We start from the raw sequence: 24,906 nt of genomic DNA on the forward strand, positions 1-24,906 counted from the left end.
CCCTGTGACTGAGTCTAAACTTCACTGGTGGGGTTAATTACATCACTGAACAATGATCTACTCTTTCCTGTCATCTGTACAAGAAACCAACTTCACAATTACTCCACAAGAACGTCACCTTCTGACTTTTAACAACAAGAACAGAATAAATATTCCTTAGATTGAAAGCATGTTGCATACACTCACTCTGGCATGTACCCACCTTGCATAATTAAGGGTGCAGACAAATACACCTACTAACACCAGCTGATCACCCACATATACATATATACAAACTTATGCCTCTACACACCTCCGTTTCTTGACATACCATCTGCACATTGCTATTTGTAGCAAACGAAAAAAAATGTGCAAGTTGCCTCCTGAGATGGATGACGACTCACAATCTCTGTGAGGAAGGGCCTTAAAAGCACTTGAAAAAGGAAGGATGTGAAGGAGAGGGTGGATGGGTCACCATTACTAAAAGGGCAGTTACTTTCTGAAGGCTAATGTGCCACCTCAGAAAGGGAGAAATGTTAGTTTTTCGGAGATATTAGAGAATTAATCTAAAAGGCTCTTACAGTCTTTGTGGCAAAAGTGGGTCTCCAGGAGGGATTTAAGGGAACAACAGCCTGTCTGATCTCCTTAGAATATTTTCAGACATGGGTGATGGGGGTAGAGCATGGATGTGGTTGTAACCAAATCAGACAAACCAGAGACCAGGATCATTATTGCAGCCATGTGGCTATATATGCGAGATTAATGCAACGCAGCATGGCTCAGGGAAGACTGAGGGAAATGATACAGAGCCATGAATGAGGAGAGGAGCTCCATATAAAATGCAGGGGAAAGGAGATGCAATTCAGGAATCTAAAACTGTTTATCAGTTACTGCTACAAACACCCTTTTTATATAAGCATGTTTGTGCATCACTTGTGCCCATATGTGTATGCCGAGCAACTAGCCAAGGTTCTTACTAAAAATAAGAGTCATAGCATCCAAGTGTTAAGTAGCATCCATGCATACGGTAACTCCAACACAGATACACATGTGTCCGCATCCTGCCCCCCGCCCCGTATGAATTGTTACTCAAGCTACCTTCACCCCAATCTGGTTTTTAAACCGTACAGCACCTCACAGTAGCATCATCTTTTTTAAAACTGATGGGAGGAGGGGAACCAACATAAGGACTCATTTTATATCAAGGAAAGTGGGATAAAGTGCTGTCTCCAGGGGAGAGCACATATTGCCATGGTAACCTGCTCTAACCCGTCACAGCGGGTATTCCTGGGATAGGAAGATGACACAAGAGGTCGTGCAGCCGCAGTTTTTGTGGATACTGTGATCCTTGCAGTCATGAAACAACCTGGCAGCTGGCCCAGATTCTTCGGTACTTCGCCAGCAACTCAGGAGCAGAACCCAGCAATCACCTCAGCAGAACATGGATCAGGTCATCAGAGTTCTTCCTTCTTCTGTTGTGTTTTGATGCCTTTAAGTTGACCTTTCTTTAGCTGCTGAAGTTTTGAATGAAAACAATGCTCACTTTCCTCTAATTCCACCACGCCTTCAAATCCCTTGTCACAGAAAAGGAGCACTGTGAAGGACTCAAGATTACATCTATAGCAGCAGTTCCATCTTCCTTTGTCCTGCTAGCAAAGAACTACTGCATCCCAAAGGAATGGAATACTCTTCACAGAGAGATGCTGGGGCAAAAACAAATTCCCATGAAACATTAGAGAGGCCACTGGGGAAAAGGCATCTGGCAGGCATTTCAACACAGTTTAATGCATCACATGCACAAACAAGGGAAGGGACAAATCCCCAAAGTGGAGGACAGACTACGTACCAGGTGTGTATTGCAGTTCCTCCAATTCACCCAACTCTACTCCAGCTTTATCCCAGACTGATGGGCAAAACTGGATTACTAAAAACTCCGGCGAGTATGTGTGTGTTGCTTCCTACTACGTATACTCAGCAAACCACCACTAGCACTCTGCCTACTGGATATAATATTCCAACCTTACTATCTCTATAATCTTCTCAAAGGAACTTACCTCCGTAAGATTTTGGACAGCACAATCATACTTGAAATGGGACTTATGTCAGAGCTGTATATTTATAGATCTCTATTTTACTTGCAAGAAATAATGACATGATTGCACAAAGTAAATGGTGTATGATGTGTGTTTAGGGGATGTGAAAAACTGGGAAGTAAAAATTAGGAGGAGACAAAAATCCTCTTCCACATTCCATCCCCTAATCCCACCCCAATTAGGTTTCCTTCTGTTGCCAATGACATTTTCCATTTCCCATGGTGTTGTGAGTTTAATTACAACCTTAAACTTTGTTTGTTCTAATTTTTCATTGATATGGCACAGGATTGGCCCTGATACTTCCACACCTAAAATCCTGCTCTGAAAATGGGAAGTAAGTGAAGGGAAAGAGAAGCTAGTTGAGAAAAATGGGACAGTAATAATCATGTTAGTTGGAGACTGGTTGGTCCCAAAGAAACTGGAGTACTTTGGGAATACAATGGGTTAAGGAGAGTAAGAAGCTAATGCAATAAAAGCCAGTATGGAAAATGTCCTCTGCTTTACTGAGAAACTGTGCCTTCAGGTGTGATGAGGTGATAAGCATTTTTGAATGAGGATCCTGGAACTTCTAGGCCCCCCCCCAAAATGTATAAAAACAAGACAAGGGAGGGGGGAGATCTTGCATTTCATCATCTTTCAGTCATATAAAGCAGGCCAAGCTCTATATGCTGATAAAACTGGGATCTAGACCGCCCTGCTGACAGTAGCTGTGGACTTCAGGGGATCAAAAGAAAAGTCTGGATATACTGAATTCATATTACTTATTCTATCTTCTATTGGAAAAGAGGTTCATCAGTAAAAACATTTTAGAATTACTGTTCAAGTGAAACTGGGTAAATATATAACTTACCAATAGTGATTTTCAGCAGAATCAATATACTTCTGCAAGACAGAAATTGGCTTGCATGGCTGTGCTGAATTTTCCATGTACAAGATCAAAATACTACCAGAGATGCATGGCTGTGTGAATGTTATGTTAAGGAGATTATTAAGGAGTTTGATGATATGCTACCAGTACTAGAATTTGTCTGTGCAAGTCCAAGGAGAGTTTTCACCAATGGCACAAGGAATACACAGTTCTCGTTAGTACGGCTAACTGTGCAGTCCTAAGAATTACACCCTTAATATTGTCGAAGGCTTTCACGGTCAGAGTTCATTGTTTCTTGTGGGTTATCTGGGCTGTGTAACCATGGTCTTGGTATTTTCTTTCCTGACGTTTCGCCAGCAGCTGTGGCAGGCATCTTCAGAGGAGTAACACTGAAGATGCCTGCCACAGCTGCTGGCGAAACGTCAGGAAAGAAAATACCAAGACCACGGTTACACAGCCCGGATAACCCACAAGAACCAAATTACACACTTCTTTGCCCATTGACGTCAATGGAATTAGAAGGGTGCAGCTCTGTTTAGAATTGCACTGGATTACACATGTGGTTGTTGTGGCGTACACTTCGGAGCATAGTACTAACATATGGAAGTTCCTACCAATTTATCTACCAAATGGCTTAATTTCAATAACCTCCCCAAAGCTTGTTTGATCTTGAAAACATATGCATGAGAGCCATCACTAAAAACAAAACAACCTGGTTCTTCTTGTAGGCTTGATCTGTCCCAATCAAAAAGACTGGAAGATGATTAGAAGCATGAAAATGCTGCAATGTGAACATTCATAATACATGTGCTTGTGACATCACTGCACAAAATGTACATGCATGGAATTTAAATACAAATATCTGCATCAACTGTTAAAAAAAGAACCCTTATTGTACTCCGGGCAGCCGACTTTTCTGGCTATCAGGCACAGCAAAGCAAAGATGAAACCAGAGGCTCCCCTAACAAAAAGTAGTTTTCTGTTACTGGTGGGAACCCATAATGAATGACAATCTAATTCCATCAATAAAAGTGTACACAGACAGGAGATATGGACCCTTAGCTTAACAGGTCAAAGCTGTAACAAGGAAAATGTACTTGGTTCAGTCAGAATGACCCAGGAAAACAGAGGTAGGCACAGTTGGTGGGAGGGGAGGACAGATGGAACATGCAATCTTTTTCTTTTCTTTCTGTTCGGTATATTAAAGTTTAAGGGAGAGCAATGAGATTTTTTTAAAAAACAGCTGAAGGTATATTATATTTCTGGCTTGTTGTTTTAAAAGAATAATAAAGAATGTATTTTCCTAAACACCTCATGTTTTAAATGTGATTTGTGAAAACCACCCATGCCCACTTATTTCCTACAGAGAAGCCAAGAGTACAAGAAGCTCTTGAAGTCTCAGGGTACATCTTTCTATATATACACAAGGAAACTGAGAGGAGCATAAGGAGGTAAAGACAATTTTTAATGTGGATTAACTCATGTCCCAGTGAATTCTGCATCTGAATACTCCAAGTCTGCCGAACACTCTGAGAATCACTACCTTAATTTAAAAGTAGGCAAACCTCTTTGCACAACCTAAATCCATTCTGGCTTGTTTGGGCAGCCATGCCTGGGCTCAGTGGGCAAGTGGGGAGGGAGGGAGGGAGGGTTCCCCCCCCCCCGCAGGAGTCTTGAAGGCCCTCACTTGTCATATATCTAATTTTCATGGTGGTCCCACTGAGCAGATTTAAAAAAATCTGAACAAAGGGGTCACCCAGGGAAAAATGTTTTGGAAACCTGGGAACCCCCAGATGTTCACAAAAATATTAAAAAATAAACAGGAGAGGCAAAAAACAAATAATAAAACAGACAATTGCAAAATGGCAGAGATATCAGTTGCCATTTGGGGGCTGGTAAACAACCCCATACAGTATTGACCCTCTGCCTTGGATACAGTTCAGTAGGGCATATTTAGATGTTTCAACTGTGTTCGATTGGCAAGTACAAACATGCTGAGCATAGCGGATATGTAGGTAACTTCCTACCAGAAGAGCTGAAGGTAGAACATTAAAGCAGGCCAAAGTGAAGGCTCTGTGATATTTGGGGAATTCTAAGGTATAAAGATATTCAGAGGTTTGAGCATGTGCTCTATTTATAAGGCTGTATGCCATATTCATATATTTTTTTTGCTTCCATAAACCCAAGATGCTATAGGGATATGGGCGAGAATGGCTATAGCATTACAATGATATTGAATTGATTTGGATATTTGTATTGTATTTTACTGTATTTATTGTATATGTTGTTACCTACCCTTAGCCCAGCCTCAGCCAGGAAGAGGGTGGGATATAAGTCCAATTAACAATAACGATAACAATAATCTATTGCAACAATGTACTAGTTTCTAGCTTGCAAGCTGGGAACTAGTTCATTGTTGCAATAGATGTATAATGCTATAGCAATGTAGATATTAATAATTTTTTTAAGTCTGAAAAGAGCTCTCCGGTGGGGGTAGGGGGTAGGGAGTGGCAGTCACAGGAGGACTGAGACAAGGAAATTGTCGAGAGAACTTCCACATGGACACTCTTTTACCACTGCAAACACTTACTAGAATGCAGCTACAGCTTCATGGAGAGTCATTTCCATGTGGAAACAACCCTGGATTCAAATCCCTGCTTAGCCATGAAACTCAGTGGATGAGTTTGGATCACCTGTTTCTGCTCAATTCACCCCGGTCTGCTGTTAAGTACTGAATAGATGGGGGGAAACACCATGGAAGCCACCCTGAGAAGAAGGGTGAGATGAAAACGGAGCATTACATTCATGCTGGCTTTGAGCTAGGCAATGATTAGCCCTACTTGCACGTGCCACCCACCTGACTGGCTATCCACAAATGGACTGCAAACTAGCCATGTGCTGGGCAGACACCACCAATTAATTGGTGCCATGGCTCACATGACCGCATGACTGGTTGTGCACAGGCTTTGCAACTCAATCTGTATATGTGCCCATGCCACATTACTCCCACACTCTGAAATATTATATCACAAAAGCCCTTTCCAATATGCCACCATATTAGAACGAAAGCAGTAAAAGATGTCTACACAGACTGTCCCTGTACTCTGAAATAACCATAGAATACTGTGTACAATACACTTTCAGAACTCTCTTTTCTAGCGTATGGGGTTGTTCCTTTCTTCCTCACTTTCTTTCATCATTGTAATCTCTCTCTCTCTCTCCCTCTCGCCTCTCCATGAGCAGCTGCTCTTCAGATATTCCTTTCTCTGATCTTCTCAGCTGTCACTTTTCAACCCCCACATCCCATCTGCCTCCTGAAAGGGTAGCTCTTCTCCACAAGCAGGGGCTTTTCTTCTGCCATTCTTCTGCTTGACAAAAATCCAGGTCATTTGAAAGAGAGACACCATGGAGCCTTTGGTGGGATCCAAATTTAGACGCCGGTTTGGATCTCAATGAGATAGCCTTTAAGTGTATTGTGAACTGAGGACATGAAGCATGTGAGGAGAGCGACATGCATTTGATCCTGAATTGAAAAGTGTGTTCTCTGAGCCTTAATATGAAACACTTGAACAGCTTCCTTGCAGCTAAAGCACAGGCAGGGAAACACATACCAGGAGGAAGCTTGGCACAGGAATGTTCTGTTTTAGGAACAGTCAGAGCTCTGACTGCTCCAGCCTCCCCCGTCTCCTTTTGACACACCCTCAGAATCATGTACTGCAGTAGTGAAATTTGAGGAGCCAGACACTGAAAAATTAGGGGCTTTCTAGCAGAATTTGCATAGTGGGAATCGTGTGCACTTTGCACTATAAGATTTGCCATGGTATCATCACCTTCTATTGCCCCATCCACCCCCCCTGTGGGGAGTGCCAGGTCCCAGGTTAAATTGTCAGCATCTCAGATGAAAAGAATCTTATGTAGCAGGGGCGGGAAAGATCTCTCCATCAGGGTCCTTGGAGAGCTGCTGCAAGTTGGACTAGATCGCATCGGGCTGCCAGAACCAATGATGCAACTCTTTATATGTTCCTGTATTTAAAGTATAGGTAGCATTGTTCTTTTTGATTGCAAGAACTGCCTTCCTCTCCCTTTCGGTATTTCAGATTCACTTTTTAAGAAGCCCTGACAGCATGTCCTCCTGTGCACCTCGTGAATTCACACAAGCACATATGTATGGTCTGAGGTTTGCACTTTTTTTCAATGTTGGCATGATGCTGCACAAAACATTTTACTAGTCAGATGCTCACAATCATAATAATATTTCCCTAAAGATTATGGCTCAGATCCTAAGCCTTGTTCCTGCTTGTGCTGTGCTCTTTTCTTGTCCTGGGGACAACCCCTCCCCGCAGTGTGAAGCGCATTCTTCTGTCACTAAGCATTTCTACTCATGGAAACCAGTGTCTCTGAGTGAGCCAAAAACATCTAGGCACATAGGAACACACTCTACTGCAAAAGACCAGCTCTGCAATGAATAAAGCATGATGCAAAAGAAAATCAGGTTTACAATCTCAACCTATATTATCAGACATTTCTTTAAAATATCTATTCTATTACATCCTGCTTTTACATGGGGCCCCAGTGCTCTCCTACCCAGATTAGGGATCAGCAAGGCTACAGCATCTGATGTCCTCAGCCCATTTCATACCTTAGAAAACCTTAGGACAAAAACCCACCATTTTCCACCATATCATGATCTATCACCATATTCCATTTGACAAAAAATGCCCGTCTTACCTCAGGAACACACACATGCATTCAAAACACACCTCCCTTGTCTAATCCTGTCTCAGATTGTAATTGTTTACTTTGTTCTGGCAAAAGCTGTAAACAAATCATTCATCCACCTCCATTTCCATCTACGCACACACAACTTTACACATACAATAACACATACACAGCTTACATGGACAGAAACAACTCACACATTCATGCAATTATTACGTTTACACATAAATGCACTGTCTATAGTACTAAGATTGAAGATTGGTACACATATCCAGATCTAGGCCCTCAAATGCATCAGGGGCCCAATATAGTGATGATCACATCCTCACCCTGCTCACTTCTGCTGACGCGGCTCCCTACTTAGCCGAAATGCATCCACGTATACGTTTCAACAGGGTTGGGGCTATGCAGTAGTTAATACCAGTGAAAGGCAAGAGGAAATTAAAAGTGAAAAGTTGAAAGCCCAGCACATGACTCTTCCTCTATCACATCTGTGAATCCTGGAGCGTGAGAGTAATTGTCTGAAATGAGTCAGACCAAAGGCACAAGGAAACAGTTGCCATAGCAACCCCTCTCGCTGCTCTAATTCCGCTCAGAATTAAAACGATATCAAATAAATTTGGGAGCAAAGGGAACATGGCAAACTCTGTGGGTGCCTATCTCAAAATGTCCTGCAGTATGCGAGCCTTTTCTGGACCACAGTCAAGGGCTCCTTTTCTTTCAAGCTCAACAGCAAAAGCAATCAGGAGACAAACCAGCAAGGACAGCAATGGATAGATAATCCCTGGCTAGGCAGTGTCTGAGCACGAGAGAGGAAACCAGCTCCTGGGCTGGAGCCCCACATCTGAAATAGGCTTCAAGGCAGGGGACTGGAGACATGTGGATTTCCCCTGGAAATGCCCTACAGGTCTCAATAAGGAAAATCCCACAACTCACTTCCAGCAAACTGCCTTGCTGGAAGCTCCATCCCTTCCTAGGTACTCAAAGAAAGCACTGGGAAAAGGCATAGCAGTTAAACCATAAATCAGGCTAAATAAAGCAGAAGTCCAATGACACTTTAGAAATTACCAGAATTTATCCCAGCATACACACTCTCATGAGTCTGACTTCATCAAATGCATGAAGAGTGTGTCCATTAGGCAGGCATAATCATACTCAAAGTTGCAGACAACAGGGCAGAGGGAATGTTACGAAGGGGGCAGTTTAAAACAAGATCTAGTAAAGGAGTCATCAATTCACTCAGAGTAATTCACTCAGATTACTCTTCTGATTGGGATTTGCTTTAAAGCAGTCTCTTTTTATAACATCCCCCTCCTTTCTGAAGTTGTCAATATAAATGCATCAGCCTAATGGATGTACATTTCACGTATCTGATGAAGTCGGCTCTGACTCAGAAAAGCTTATGGTGGAATAAATTCTGTTAATCTCTAAGGTGCTGCTGGATTTATGTTTTATTCTGATGCTACCTACTAACATGGGGTACCCCATCTGAAATAATCAAAATCAAGCTTTTACTCACTTTTGCAAAATCAGATTCTCTGGTTTGTTTCGCAATGGACAAGAGGATTTAAAGAATTCCCACACTGGGAAGAGAACGGCAACCAACAACCCCTCCTCCTTCTCAACAACAAATAATTAAATAGAGAGTATAGGAACTGTACAAGCCAAAAGGCCAGCTGTTGTACCTCTGGGCTATGCTGAAGTTCAGGTACATTATCATGTAACTGCTCAGCACAGGCTGTGACTGTACTAATGGTTCCCAACAGTCCAATGCAGACGGAAGTGGAAGGAAGTGGTTGCAACAAACCTTTTAAATGAGGAACGGTAAGTTTTTTGCTCAGGTACCCAATTATGGAATACGCGCACTGTCTCAACAAGTGTACAGAAAGGAGGTCAGATAAGGCAACCGGTGATGGCCTTTGAATTTTCAAGCTACAACACGTAAATCCTGATCCGACATGCAACCACAACCAAAAGCAACTCTTTAAAACACATAGCCAACTGGAGTTTGTTCATGCTTGGAATTATGATCAGGTGTCAAGCAAATAACTCACTTGAAGAGAAGGTCACACAATAAGAGAGATGTCACATACACAGACCAGGGAGACAGCAGAACTCCCGCACAGATTCCAGCAGTTTCACCAGGACTTTAAATCTGTTAGCAGCTGTGATGTAACCAGAGCAGTTTCTCCCCAATGAAAAATAAACCCCCCAGTTATTGACTCACTTGAGAGAACAGCCAGGAACATTATCCGAAGCAGGGTTAAGAACGCCTCATATTGCACACATTTGTTCTATGTAGCGAGCTGATTTTGCAAGCAAAAAGCTTTAGGCTTTTGCCTCTGGAGACAAAATAGCCTCAATTAAATTATAATTAATAATTAAGTCTTAGCTAACGTTTGCACAGTGATCAAAAGCTATTAGGCACATTCTAGTAACTAACAGGGGTTCCTAATTCACTAGGAAAGGTATGCATATACTGCAGTAGTGAAATCTTCCCCCATGTGGTTTTCACCTAAAAAGGCCTCAGATTTGATATTAGGGGAAATACTATTCAAAGGGAAACAGAGAAGCAACTGATAAAAAAAATTTTTCTGATCCAGGAGCAAATATTTGACTGGTTATCTTGTATCAATATAGGAAAATTCAACATTTTTTGTCTCTTTGAACACCATTAAATTTAAGCAGACGCTAGATGGCCTTCTGACAGCAAGGCTGATTCTGTGAACTTGGGCAAATCATGAGAGGGAGGGCAGGAAGGGATGTCAGGGGTCGGTTCTCATGGCTCATTCTTATATGTCCAGGGAAATGCCCATTGCCACTTTGGGGTCAGGGAGGAATTTTCCTCCAGACCAGATTGGCCAGGGATCCTGGAGGTTTTTTTGCTTTCCTCTGGGCATAGAGCAGGAGTCACTGGGGGAGTATAGGGGGAGTTATGAATTTCCTGCATTGCCCAAGGGGCTGGATGAGATGACCCTTACAGCTCCGTTTCTATGTTTCTGCAGAAGCCTGGTGTTGAAAGCACAAAACAAAATATAATTCTATGGATGCCTAAATTACACTACGCATATGCTTCTTGACTTGCAATAAAATACTGTGTTCGAGCACAGAATCAAAGGTCCTAACTTATAGCTGAACTGACCGTTTGAGGGGTTTTGCACAAAAAATTGCCCTTTTGATAAGATGGAACTTTTCATTGAAAAAGTAAACAATGGAGGCTTTGGAGGCTGTTTTGTGGAGAGTAGTTTAATATGCCTTTCAGTCAAGCTGTAGAGATTGCTTCAGGGAGTATTTGGGAACTCCATGGCCTCAGATTAAAATTAACAAAATCAAGGTAGGGGGAATGAGCTGAAAAATGGATGAAAAACAGCTCATGTTTACCCAACATGAACATGAAATTGAATCTATATGTCAGCTTAACACAATATATAGTTGAAGCTTTGTCCTGTTAAACACTGGGAACTTGACACATTTTCAACTGAGATAATTTCATCCTCAAAACAGATCTAAAACGATGCCCAGAGTTATGCTTTAATTGTATTAAAACATACTCCTACCTGCTGCGAGTCCGGTCTTCCCACCCACAGTCACAGTCACAGATGTGCTCACGGTTACCACCTCGGGTGGACCTCCATCTGTCAAGACATAAATGCACAAATTCAGTGCCCAAAGAGAGAGCAGGCTGGGTTCCAAAGAGAACATTCAACACTGGATCATTGCTTGGTTCTTCTCCATCTCCATCTTCGTTTGTTGCTGCAATTCAAGCCTTTAGGGCTAAAGTGCAGTCTCAGCTTTGATATGGTATTTACTGGGTTTGATAGCTCCACTTTTGAGGTTTTTCTTTAGAAAATCAACAGAGTTCCTTGCTGTGTTGCTTCTGCGGTTCTCTGATTGGAACTGGGCTTGGGGTCAGTGGAACGCCAAGCTTGGAAGGCGGCTTTTCATTTTAATTTGAAGTTTTCTGAGGATACTACTAGTTTTCTTTCTCTTTTATGTTCTGATCCTTATGTTTTGAATTGGCATTCCAATCTTGAATCTAAACTTTTTTTTTAGGGCTATCCCTTCTGCTTCTCTTGTCTATTGGCCCACAGGCTTCTAGACTATCCTTAGATAGGGCACAGGAGACATAGCTATCAGCTGGCTCTTGGCAGGGCTCATAGAGTATGCTCTACACTGGTTTTTGGTATTGTGCCTCTCTTACTCTTCCATCTTATTTTCATCGATTGACTGTCCCCAAATATCGGAGACTGTATCCCAGGAAACAACAGCTCAGAATTGACACACTACTGACTTCCATCACAAAACCATCAGCGAAAAGACTGAGGCCTCACAAATAGTAGATGAGGTGTTAAACTATGTCTGTACTATATCACTTGTGATGTCAGACAGGAGTTCACCGGAGTGAATGTTCATGACAGGATGGCAGAAGTCATTTGAATAATAGGAGAAGGTTTCTAGCAGTGAAAGCATTTTGACAATGGACGCAGTACCATGGGGTGGGTAAGCTGCCCCTCACTGGAGGTCTTCAAGTAGAGGCTGGACAGCCATCTCTTGGATATGTTCTAGCTTTAGATTTCCAGCATGGAGTAAGGGGTTGAACTGGATTCTATAATCTACTGAGGAAAATTCCTGCCATATAGAAAACTAGGATGCCAGGGAGAAGACTGTGCTTGAACCCTCCTTCCTAAAATGCAAATTTTCTATGAGAAGGAATATACATTTTCTATGTGGAAGCATTCTATCATATGCACCCTCCTCCCCCTGAATTCTGAAGTCACACATCCAAGAAATATGTTTATTTCCTCACCTGCTGTTTCTGAGAACTAGCCCTAGAAACCAAGCATAATTTAGAACTGTTTCTATTTCATTGTGCTCTACAATCGCATGTGGTTACAGGACATTCTGAAGGTCGGGATTTCTGATCAGCTTTTCCCTCTAATTTTTTAAATTCCATCCTAGCTTTGCTGAGTGTTCTGTCCCAACATAAGGGTTTTCCTCTCTCTTCCCCCACAGTTCCAGCTCTTGTCAGTGCATTTTATTCTTGGCTCCATCACCAGTACCCAAATATGTCCTGAACATGACTTTGCAACTTCATTCAGTTTTAGCCTCAGGTCTTTGGCACATCGGTTTTGTTTTTTGTTTTTTAAAATTAAGTTGATTTGTGGAAGGGCATTGCACAGACCTAGGGGAGCACTTGCTCAATTCAAGGACTCTCCCTGTGGATGGCATTCATATGCCTCAGCCATTATCCTTGTGGCATTCAAAAATCCCCTCTCTCTCTCTTCTGTGTGCAATTTTGGGGACAGGCAAAGGACACCAAAACCCTCCAGCAGGATGCTGTGTGACTTCCACATTCTTGCAGAGATACACATACAAATGCAGCAGAAACCCTAAGGAAACAAGGGCTTTCCATTTGTTTACTGGACAGGGGGCTAATTCTAACTTCTTTTGCAAGTAACATCTAAAAAGAAGAACGTTAAATTTCCCCCAACTGATATTCTTGTGTACTGCTCCTGGTCATAGACTAGACCTTCTCTCTTGAAGCCTCAAAATCCAATGTAAGCCTATCCTTGTCTCCAATTAAAGACATATGAGAGTTTTAGGAGAGTCCAAAGTGATTTGCGAGTAGCACCATTTCCCATGGTGTACTGACATTTTGCTTTTGTTCCACTGTCACCACCAGTCAAACAGGTTTTGAAGGTTGTTGAAAGAACACAAAAATATGGAAAGCTGCACAGCCCAAGTAAAAATGAGATGCACACCAGCTATTGGTGTCTGTCTCCATTAGAAATCTTCTTTTGTTTTCTGGCAACTCCCTCAGTGGATTTAATTCTTGGTTCTAACATGGAAAGTCGTATGGCATGCCTTTAGTTCCCTGGGGAGATATCTATAGACATACTTATGATCATCCAAAAATAGCACTTTTTACTGGGTGCAAGAGTGGGTAATACGCTGAGTCAGCAGCAGAGAACCAACATATCGATGCTTATTTTCAGCTCTGGCAAAGGATGTCTATGTCTTAGGACAGTCTGTCCAGTATCTGTACTCGGGCCCACCACTGAAAATGTGAGCCCAGACTCCCTCTCATCATGTAGGCCTGTTCACACAGAAAGAAAAGTGATGAATTGTTATCACAAAGTAACCCTCTTAAAGTAAAACTTTAGCTAAAGGGGAAAAAGGAGGTTTGAGGCAACAGTTCTAACAGTACAGACCTGTAGTTTAAGGCATGTTGAACAAAGCATAGAATGGAATTCTGAGATCTCTGGTAATCTCAAGAGAATTTCAAGACTTGTCGCTTGAGACAACATTCTTATAACATGGGAGGAGTTATTACTAAAGGATCAAGAGCTCTAGGAGTCAGAGCAAGGGCTCTGGTGGACGAAGGACAAGATTTTTGAGCTTCTCACATCTCTCTATTTCTCCCATGGAAACCTCCCCATTCTAGCTTCCAGTTGTTGTTTTTCAGGTGGTAATTCTATACGCTTGTGTACCTCCAACAAATTTGTGTGAGGTCTGGTTTACATCTGCAGGAGAAAGAGGTAAAGTTAAGGTGAACAGAATGGACTGCACTACTCCAAACCTCAAGTGGGGGGGATTCCAGGTTTTGATGCTCCTTTGCACGAAACTCCCTGCAAATACAATACTATCACAGCAGTGGGAAAGGAGCCGAGAACCAACAAATCAGTGCTGATTTTAAGTTCTGGTAAAGGATGTCTATATGTCTTAGGACTGTCTATGTCTCTAGGCTTGCTCGGCTAGTTTTATATTTGCAGAGAGTTTAAAACACAGTGGAATATTCCACCATCAGTCTGAAGTGGTGCTGCCCATTCTACCACCTCAGAATTCCACCACCTTATTCTCACCTCATTCACTTGCATGAGTAAATCAGGCCTGAGGGCCATTCAAATGGGATTCTTGAGATTATGGACAATCTCCCTGTCAGATATAGTGCACATGATCTGTATGGTTCTGGAGTAATTCCATTTAATATCCAAAGAAGTGATCAAGGGTGATGAAGGTGGCAAGCCCTCCCAGGGGAGATGATGCAAGAGTCAGTGGCAAGGGGAAGGAAAGAGGAAGCAGCAGACATACCCACGAGCGAATATAGGGACATTTCCATAAGAATGCCTTCCTTTTTAAGCCTACAAAAGAGCTCAGATAACATATTAGGATGTGGGCAGATTAATTTTTGGAGGTGTTTCATTATCATCAGAACATAAGAAAGGCCATCCTGGATCAGACCAAGGTCCATCAAGTCCAGCAGTCTGTTCACACAGTGGCCAACCAGGAGCCTCTAGAAAGCCCCCAAACAAGACAACTGCAGCAGCATTATCCAGCCTGTGTTCCACAACACCTAATATAATAGGCATGCTCATCTGATCTTGGGGAGAAAAGGTATGTATCATGACTAGTCACAAAGTGCCACAGGATGTGGGTGGATTGTGAAATCATGGTGCAATTTATAGTCAGCCACAAAGTGGAAGTTTATATGGGGTGAAAGAAGAAAAGTGCTTCCTCCCATCCCTACCATATTTTTCTTCTATCAACAACAATCTGAAGTAAGGAGGACTGTCAACTTTTGATTTCAAAAAATACCGGCCAGAAATGAACTTGTGGCAGAATGAATCTGCTAGCTTACAGGCAGACACTGGCAGAATCTAGCAGGTAAGAGGATAAACCAGGTAGAGTTAATAGGAAAAAACAAACAAACAAACAAAAAACCCCGGCAGATCTACCCTCAAAATATACTGGCTTTTTAGGCTCATTACTGGTTGTCTACCAGAATACATATAAAATAATGGAGAACTGTCCACTCTAGAAAGTTCTTAAAAGTGGAAACAGGCAAGGGAGGATTGCAGGTGCTTTCTCTCCACTTTCCCACACACACACACACACACGTCGCACCCTTATTCATCTTCTTTTTCTCCAGCATCATCTTCCTCTCTTTGCTGCTGACTTCTCCAACTACAATGCCAAAAAAGCTCTGCTGCTAAAGAGCTGTGCACCATGATGACTGTGCCCGAGACAAGAAAGGTTGAGCAAGAGCACACACAGGTGTTAAAGTAGTGTCTAAACTTTCCTGTAGTTCCCAAATTTCACATAGAGGGGTGCTGCTTTTTATTCATTTAGCAATATCATCCTTTCCATCAGACTGTTCAGAAGCGAACCATTTCATGGGAAATGCAAGAATTTATGAGACTTTCTTCTGTGTAGTCTATAGCGGGAAAAGTGATGGTGCTGGCATCTCTTCTCACCCCCATCCCTTCCACTTTGGGTATTTCCATAGAGTGAAAATCAGTTTCAGATTGGAAAGGGGGAGAGGCTTTTTCCTATCAGCTTCCTGCCAGGTACAACCTTGGGGTAAACTCATCTCAAAATGATAATTGGCTGATTGACTAGTATGTGCAATTCCTCTTCACAAACCTGGAGTCAACCCCCTACAGCCACCCTCACTTAAGTGCAATTTTGACTCACCTGCTGTGTGATTAATGAAAGCATATGGTCCACATGGGCCTCAGAGCACTGGGTTAATTTTGGATGCCTTAAAGTATTCTTTCATGCATTTCATGTATTACGGTGAGCAAATTTCATATTACTACTTTGCCAAGGCTAAAGCTAAGCCTTGATGATGACCAATAGAGCCTTCATTTAGCAAGAAAGCTCAAGTATACACAGCTACCAGTTCAAACCGATGCACAGTTTCTCTAGTCTAAATCCATCAAAGTTAATGGGCTTCTATACTGAGTTTTTTGGGGGGAGTTGCTGTCAAGTCATAGCCAACTTTCAAGGCAAGAGACATTCAGAGGTGGTTTGCCATTGGCTGCCTCTGTGAAGCAACTCTGGACTTCCTTGGTGGTTGCCCATCCAAGTACTAACCAGGGCCAACCCTGCTTTGCTTCTGAGATCTGATGAGATCAGACTAGCAAGTCCATTAACTTCAGCACACAAAAGGTTTTTTTTCTGGTTTAGGTCCATTTTATTCCTTTTCTTTGTTTTTACCATTATACATGTACATATTCTGGTTTATATTAATTTTTCATTTACATTGGTTTGAATGGGAAGCACATTTTTTAATGTAACTCGCCCTCCCATTCCAATTGAGATGAAATTCTCAGGAACTGCATGCTGAGAAAGCAGGTGGTGGGCAGCAGTGATAATAAATAAGGTGTATCTGTGGCTCAGTGGTAGAGCCTCTGCTTGGCATGCCGAAGGTCCCAGGTTCGATCCCTGGCGTCTCCAGATAAAGGGATCAGGCAAGGAGGTGATGTGAAAGTTAAGTAAATACATTGAAGATAATTGGGCTTCCGACTTTGATATAGACTGGAAGGTATGGTCAGTATATAGAAATCAATATTTTAGGGATTAAAAAATGACCTTAGGTCATTTAGAACCTAAACCTATTAAATTGGAAGACTAAGATGAAAATAGCTAAATAATAATTAAAGTAAAAATAGATTAAAACAAAGTTATTCACAAGAGAAATAAGGTATATGGTGGTCTGTTCTGTCCGAGGAGAGTTGGAGGTCGGCTTCTGTATTGTTTTGTGTCTCACTTTTTTTTTTACTTCTTCACTTTTTTGTATATTGTGTTTTTTGTATGGTTTGTGTACTTTGACATATTCTGTTGTGTTCTGCCTATTTCAATAAAACTTAAAGAAAAAAGAGAAAAGAAAAAAAAGGGTAGTGTTAAGCTCTCCTCAACTGTGTACTCCATTTCTGTTTACAAATAGACCTCCCCCACACACACACACTCCTCTTTCTTTACATATGCACAGGCTAGCTTGTTTAAGAACTAGAGGATCCACTGTCACATCGAGGATCCACTGTCACATCTACTTTAGCCTTTAGTGTAATTAACAAAAAAGGTTGCATGTCTTCTTACTCAATAGGGACTAATAGTTGCACAGGCTACATTTTTTGGGAAAAGGGACAAGGGAAAGGGATAACTCCCACCAAGCAACTATTTCTAAGGAAAAACTGAACACAGCAAGAGATATCAGGTCTTTATTACTGATCCTTTGCTTCTTGTTTGACTTGGTCCTAAGATTCTCTATGTTTTTGTTTATGGCCAAACTAGATGACCTGTGAAAGGCGCTCGCAAACATTTTTTATTGGTAAACAGCAGCTGTGGGGAGGCTTCAATGTGGACTGGGGATACTGTGCAGGGTTGTTGTTTTCCAGCCTCACACAGCCTGCTAGAACTGCTGTTCGCTCTGCTGAGGAAAACATAAAGGTTTCCAATATGCTGCCTGGATACCTCTCCAGTGGGGAAAATCGTAGTTTCATAAGACCACTTTAGATAGGGAACAAGGGCACAGGGGGGAAGTTTAAGCCCCCACCACCTGCCCCATAACCTTAGTCCAAATACCCTTCCCTGTAAATAACTAAAGATCCATTCAGATGCCAGCATCTGGTCTAGTTTGGTCGTTATGTCTATTGTATAACTGACTGCAGTGTACTCACATTAAAATGGTATGGCTGACCTTGCCTTGCATCTGAAGGTGAGGCACCTGTAGTATTTGCTTCCACATATGCCTCCATACTTAACACTGCCTGTTTACATGGCCATGGTTGCAAGCAAAATTGTTTGCTTCGGTTTCTCCACCCCAGTAGCTGCTGCTGCTGCTGTGTTCGCCTGTTGGCATGGGAGAAAGTATAGGGCTTGCCATATTTAAGTGCCAGAAATCCAGGTGACCTAATTTGCATATTATGCAAATAAACCACATTACTCCTTGGGTTATCGATCAGTTGCTTTGCATCTCCTATTTTTAATTACCGGAAAATAGCTGGGGAATAATTTGGAAATTCACAAGATCTGCCTTATTAAAATTATTTAATTTTAGAAGCTGGTTAAATCCTAAAATGCAGAAAACACAGACTGAGATGAAGGCCTTCAACAAGGTGAAAAGAAGCAGCTCCCAGCAACAGGGAGGCAAGCGTTCCCTTGGGCTTTCCACATCCGTCAATCACAAATATAACTTCCCTCACTGGCAACAACAAAGGTAAGGCAGAACAAGCCTGTTCCCCCTGCATAAATTGGGCAGAAAACGGTCTGCACATTTTGCCTTCAATCTCTGAATCTAAAAGTCCTGGAGATTTGCTTTTTTAAATGAAACTTGGGCATTTGGGCCAGCTAGTGTACCGAAGAGGTACTGGGTCGCGTGCCCAGATTCTGGGTAAAACTCTACCACCCAGGCAATTCGGCAAATCTAGGTATAGTATATTTATATGCACACTCCAGGCTTGTCGGTTCCTACCGGGGGCTTATCCCACTGCTGCTTTGGTGGCCAGTGGGAGAAAAACTGTTTAAAAGATGTTACATCACTTCTGGGGAAAACCCAGCCCGCTCTAAGAATCACCAGAAATCCTGTGGTAAAACTATAGGTGTAATGTATGCTGGGGAAGCCTCATGCTGAGCTTGGAGTTTCCCCAGGTGCCTTTGCCTGGGTGTTCTATTGGACAATGAGTTACAGCTACCTAATCACGGGCTTAGGGAGCATGGCCCCGGCTGGCTGGGTTGGCATATAAACCGGGTTGTTGCACAATTCACCAGTTCAGGTCTAGTTCGTTCAATAAAGCAGTTGTTGTTGGAACTCCGTCTCCGGTCTCGTGTATCGCCCACACGTATAGTACAATAGTAATTTCTGGCAATTTCTCGAGCAGCCTGATGTCATTTCTGGGATTCCCCCAGAAGTGATGTCATGTTCTCACACCAACAGCGCTCCCATGTTCCTGCCCCCCAGGGTTGTGCTGGTTTTCAACCACTGTCTGGCAATCTTAACACACACACACTCCAAGTCTGCAATGCTACCTGCCTCTTTCCTAGCATGGAAGAGCAAGATGTTTGCCCCGATGCCTAGCAGGTACACCAACAAAGAGAACACCAGAAAGCACAGAGGAGCCATTTGTTATACAGAATCAAATCAAAACCTTTCCCGAGCCAAATTGGTCAGCAATGTGATTGAAGTACAGAAAACTTTTAGCACAATCCTCTTCAGTGGCAAGATCTACATATCTCTACTGATCAATAAGTGACCCTGTCAGTTATGAATCCGCTGACTTGCTCGTTCCTCATTCTTCCCCATTCCCTCTGATTTTTGTGAATTAGAAATCCCAGATGGGCACAATCCAGAAAAATGCCCAGATCTGAAGATATTCTTCTTCCACTGACTGTCATTAATTTTTCAGTTCAGATAAATAATTTCTTAACAAATGGGACAGCTTTGGTTTGTTTCGTTATGTTCAGAATGCAGATCCTTATTTACTATCCAGTTTCTTAGCAAAATCATGAGAATCCCTCTCTCAGTCAAGCAAGATGAAAACAGAACCACATCTTCACATCTCATTTCATAAATTATTGCAATTAACAGCAGGCCTTTCCACCTTTTCCTTCTGTGTTCGCAGCTCAAGCCCTCTATTTCAGATACAAAAGATACTTAAGTCTGGTGCAGAGGGTCTTCATGTGTACATGAAGGGGGAGATCAGAATCACATTTACAGGTATGACCCACCTTTCTATGTCTGAGTGCCATATTTTCTGTCTGCATACTTACAGTGTCACCTTAATCAAGTCTACTTAGAATCCTACTTAGGTCTATGCTCTGAGGCTTAATTCCAGAAAAGTACACTGACAGCGCATTTCTGACCTTCGAGGGCAAAAGCCCTTAGGAGGCTAAGAAGTGGCTGTGCCAGCATTAGGTCCCCCCACGCCGGCGTCTGGGCTACTTACGCTGACGTTAGTGGCCCTAACGCCAGCGGGGAGGCCCAGACGCTGGTCACTGGGCGCTGCCATGGCAGAGCCGCCCCGGGATGCTGGGGGGCGTTCCGGCATCCCGGGAGGCGTTCCCAGGGTGGACTGGGGAGGAGCTGCCGCTAAGCAGCCTCCTGTCCCCTTTCGCCCTGGGTAAGCTGGCGGTGAGAAGAGCGAGGCTGTGCCTGTGCAGGCACACCCTCGCTTTTCTCAATGGGGCGAAAAGCCCAATTTTAAGAGATAAAAGCCTTTCAAAGGCTTTTTTCGAGCTGCTGGCAGCCATGGATCGGCCATGGAACCGCAGAGGCACCTCCTCCCCACCGTCCCTGGCCACCAGCAGCTCAGGAATGCGCTGTTAGGATTGCACAGTAGACTCCAATGCATTGAGGCGATCTATTTATTTACTTCATTTATATCCACCCTCTCTCCCCAATGGGGATTCAAAGCTGCTTACATTGTTCTCCTCCCCTCCATTTTATCCTCATTACAACCCTGTGTGGTAGATTAGGCTTGAAAGTGCATGACTGGCCCAAGGTCACCTAGCAAGCTTCCATAGCAGAGTGGGGATTCAAACCTGGGCCTCTCAGATCCTAGTGTGACACTTTAACCACTATTCAATACTGCCTCTTACACTTTAAATGTGATCAAGACCCTAGGTTTTGTGCATGTGTATGCTGTATACAGGTAACAACAACAACAACAATAATAATAACAACATTGATGAGTACACTTGATGCTTGTATTGCATTACTAAAATTTTGTCACTCTATTTAGTCAGGTATATAAACACACTTTACACAATATGTATAAGTCTTTCCCATGTTTGGTTCTGTCCAGTAGCATGACCATCCAAACAGTTAAAAACAAACACATTTCCCATTCTTAGGGAGCAATCCTGAGAAAGGTTTACTTGAAAGTAAGTCTGATATTATTCAGTGTGGGTTTACTCCCAGAAAAGTGTTCTTAGGATTGCAGCTCTAGTCCTTCAAATGGATAATACAGTTCTCGGAAACAAATAAACCCTTAAACCCTTCTCTGTGCTTCTGTGGGGTGGGTGGGAAGAAGGACCCTGCAAAATATTCTCCAAGGAAAACTGGTAACAACTAATTAAATAATTATTTAAATAATTATAATTACAATTAATAATAATGATTAAATAATGTTTGAATGGCTAATACAACAACATGAATGCCACAACTGAAGAGCTGGCTAAGAACACCTTTAAAAATTCTGATGCTACACTTGTGTTAAGAAGCCGTCTTCTGACAGATGGACCAACAATTATACTAGAAACATAAAATTACATGCAAGTTACCTGAAGTTTCTTCAAAAGGAATGCTGTAAATGAAGCTCCCTGAAGGATGTTCAGCAGCTCTACGGTACCACAGGGGGAAGTGGTCCATGGTGAAAATACTCTCCTTATCTTCCCTGGTCAAGAATTTCCTAGGGGGTGGGTGGGAATAAAAGAACAAAGGATCTTTTTCCCATCTGGATGCTCTACTGTTACTTAAAATGTTCAAAGCACTTCACCTTAAAAAAAGAAAAACAATTTTTTCAAGCTTTTCCCTTCTAAACTAAAATAAAAACAGCAATATAAGAAGAATAAAATTATATAAAGCCAAAATAAAATAGCTTCAGTAGAGTAGTACAAACAAGCAAGCGAGCAAACAAAAAAAACCATTAGTGTTAGCTGTAGGCTTAAAGAATCACGTAAGATAGTAAATAATAGTCAGACTGCTAATGTCATAAAAATTGTATTTTACTTCTTCTGGCGTGCACAAATTGAACTGCCATAAAAAGGAAGAAAATTAAATCCCTTCTAGTTTATAGGATGGAACCATCAACATCATAATGTAAGAGAACCAATGCAGGATTCATCGAAAGTGCACATCCTTTGATTTGACCAATACACCATATAACATTATTACAAAATTCAGAGATGACAGGGCAGTCCCCCTACATGTCCTCAATTATAGAACTCCTTCAACTGTGCTGGATCTATTACCAGGTATTTCCGTCACAAAAAAGCCGTTATCTTGGCTATTACTACAGAAGGAAAAGGGAAGGAGATTTTAAATCTGAAGCGAGTGAGGGTGGACGTATCTTGTTTTGAAATGAACTCACATCAACGCTAAGGCACAGGTTGTGGGAAATTCTTGGAGATTTGAGGGTGAAGCCTGGGGAGGGCAGAGTTTGGGGAACAGAGGGAACTCAGCAGGTATGCAAATCCATACAATCCATCCTCGAAAGCTACCATTTCCTCTAGGGAAACGGATCTCCATAGTTTTGAGATCAGTTATAATTCTGAGAGAACGCTAGGCCCCACCTGAAGGTTGGCAACCCTACTAAAGCACCATGCGGTTCTCACCTTGCCACGACCACTCAGGTATGTCTTAGTACCCTTATGTTTTCTGATATCCCTTTAACAAAACAACAGTCACTGTTATAGCTTTTAAAGCAGGACAGGATATCTCGCAGTAAGTGAATATACCATAAAACAAGCAGAGGAAATCCTTCGGCAATATAATCCTGAGTGTTGCAGGGGGAGGGGGGGAAGGTTGCTTGGGCACTAATGCTTGGTATTAGAATATGGGTGTTTAGTGTGTCCCTCTTTATCTATTTGAGATGCTGGAAGGGATGAGTTTTTTCTTTACGTTGTCTTGATTCTTATTTATTTCTAAGGCAAAACTGCAGACTAACCTTTCATTTAATTTATTTTGCTTACTGCTCTTCTCTATAGATGGCTGCATAGTACCTCTTTGAGCCACTATGCCACACTAGATGCTACTACTACTGCTGTTTTCCCTACTGTTAACTTCTCCAGAAACATCCCTAATAAGCCACAAGTATAGCGACAGCAGCTGCAGGGTGAAATACATCTAATTCACTGTGCGTGTGCCTTGCTTTAAAGGACCCCGAAGCATTTTAACAAACAGAACACTATACCCAGGTATGGTGTGACTTTATCATCCATTACAGAACAGTGCAGAGAGGGAGAGAGCTATGGTTTTTTCAGCTCGCAGCCACGCTATACAAACATTTTAGGACATAAAGCAAATTGTGCCTACCAGTGGGGATTTAGAGAGACATATTATGCTCTCTAGCAGGTCTTCGGCTGTATTTTTTTAAAGGTCTATTTCCATCTCCCCCTTCCCCATAAAAAGCATTCTGCTATTTTAAAGGCACACAACACAATCAGGATAAGGGATGAAGCCAAGGTGTTCAAAACATTTTGTTCTGGGAGCAAAGTAAACAAAATGGGTGCTTATACCATAGAAAAGTCATTATCTGTTCCTGAGCTATCAAGGATTCTGATTATCCAAACACTCATGCCTAGACAAATTTCTGTACATTGAATTTCTGTTTACCCAAATTCCTGATTAGCTAGACATCTGGAAGCCCCCCAGACCATTTACATAAGTGAGACTTCACAGTCCTTTACTTTACTGAGATAATCTGGTTTGGCAACAGGGAAAAAAATCAGGCCTAATATCCTACATGGACATCTGCATTCTGGGCCTTCTAGAGCCATTGAGAATATCCCTAGGGTAGGGTTGCCAACATCCAAGTGGTGGCTGGAGATGCCCTATGATTATAACTGAACTCCAGACAGCAGAGATTAGTTCACCTGGAGAAAATAGCCACTCTGGAAGATAGACTCTATGGCATTATACCCTGCTGAGATCTCTCCCCTCCCCAAAACCCATCCTCCTCAGGCTCCACCCTCCAAATCTCCAAGAATTTCACAAACCAGAGCTGGCAACCCTACCCTAGGCTTCCATGGAAACATTAAGTGATCCAATAAACACATTAAGTGATCCAACCATGTGTGGGATGGCTCACCCACACACTTATTGATCACTCGGTGATTGCAAGAGTAAGTAATCTCTTGCATGCATGAATGTGCAAACACAGACAGGACTTTCCTATCTCTTCATATCACCTCAAAGACAATACTTTTCAATTGAGTCAGTTCATACATTCTGCTGCTAGGCATCAAATTACCATGTACAGTCATCAACTGGTATAGATATACGCGTAGGGTTGCCAGGTCCCTCTTTGCCACTGGTGGGAGGTTTTTGGGGCAGAGCCTGAGGAGGGTGGGGTTTGGGGAGGGGAGGGACTTCAATACCATAGAGTGAAATTGCCAAAGCGGCCATTTTCTCCAGGTGAATTGATCTTTATCAGCTGGAGATCAGTTGTAATAGCAGGAGATTGCCAGCTAGTTCTTGGAGGTAGGCAACCCTATACATGTGGTTAACTCACTTAGGTCACTGAAAAGAGAACTTTATATGTAGCCAGCCTGTAGTGACTGGCCTATAGGGGGCAACCCATGTAATTCCAGTTTGAGACTAGGGTTGGCTTTACAAAGCTCTCTAACAACTAGAGCTTGACCACCATACATTCCCTTGCAACTCATGAAATTTCTCCCAATCACTGGGATGTTATCAGCAATTCAGCTTCAACCCATATGTAAACAGAAGACTTAAAAATAAAG

At 42.3% G+C, this 24,906-nt stretch overlaps 1 protein-coding gene across 1 annotated transcript in view; it reads right to left on the minus strand.

Annotated features, from left to right (window-relative positions):
- The window catches only part of CACNA2D4 (calcium voltage-gated channel auxiliary subunit alpha2delta 4), a 171,546-nt gene that overhangs the window by 75,048 nt on the left and 71,592 nt on the right, over window positions 1-24,906 (minus strand). Inside the window, exons 24-25 of the mRNA XM_056846716.1 lie at window positions 21,713-21,851; window positions 11,217-11,277 (exon numbers count right to left, since the gene is read on the minus strand). Coding sequence (XP_056702694.1) covers window positions 11,217-11,277; window positions 21,713-21,851 — 200 coding nt within the window. The remainder of the gene's footprint in view (window positions 1-11,216; window positions 11,278-21,712; window positions 21,852-24,906) is intronic.

This window comes from Euleptes europaea, chromosome 3 (assembly GCF_029931775.1).
Source record: "Euleptes europaea isolate rEulEur1 chromosome 3, rEulEur1.hap1, whole genome shotgun sequence".
NCBI lineage: Eukaryota > Metazoa > Chordata > Lepidosauria > Squamata > Sphaerodactylidae > Euleptes > Euleptes europaea.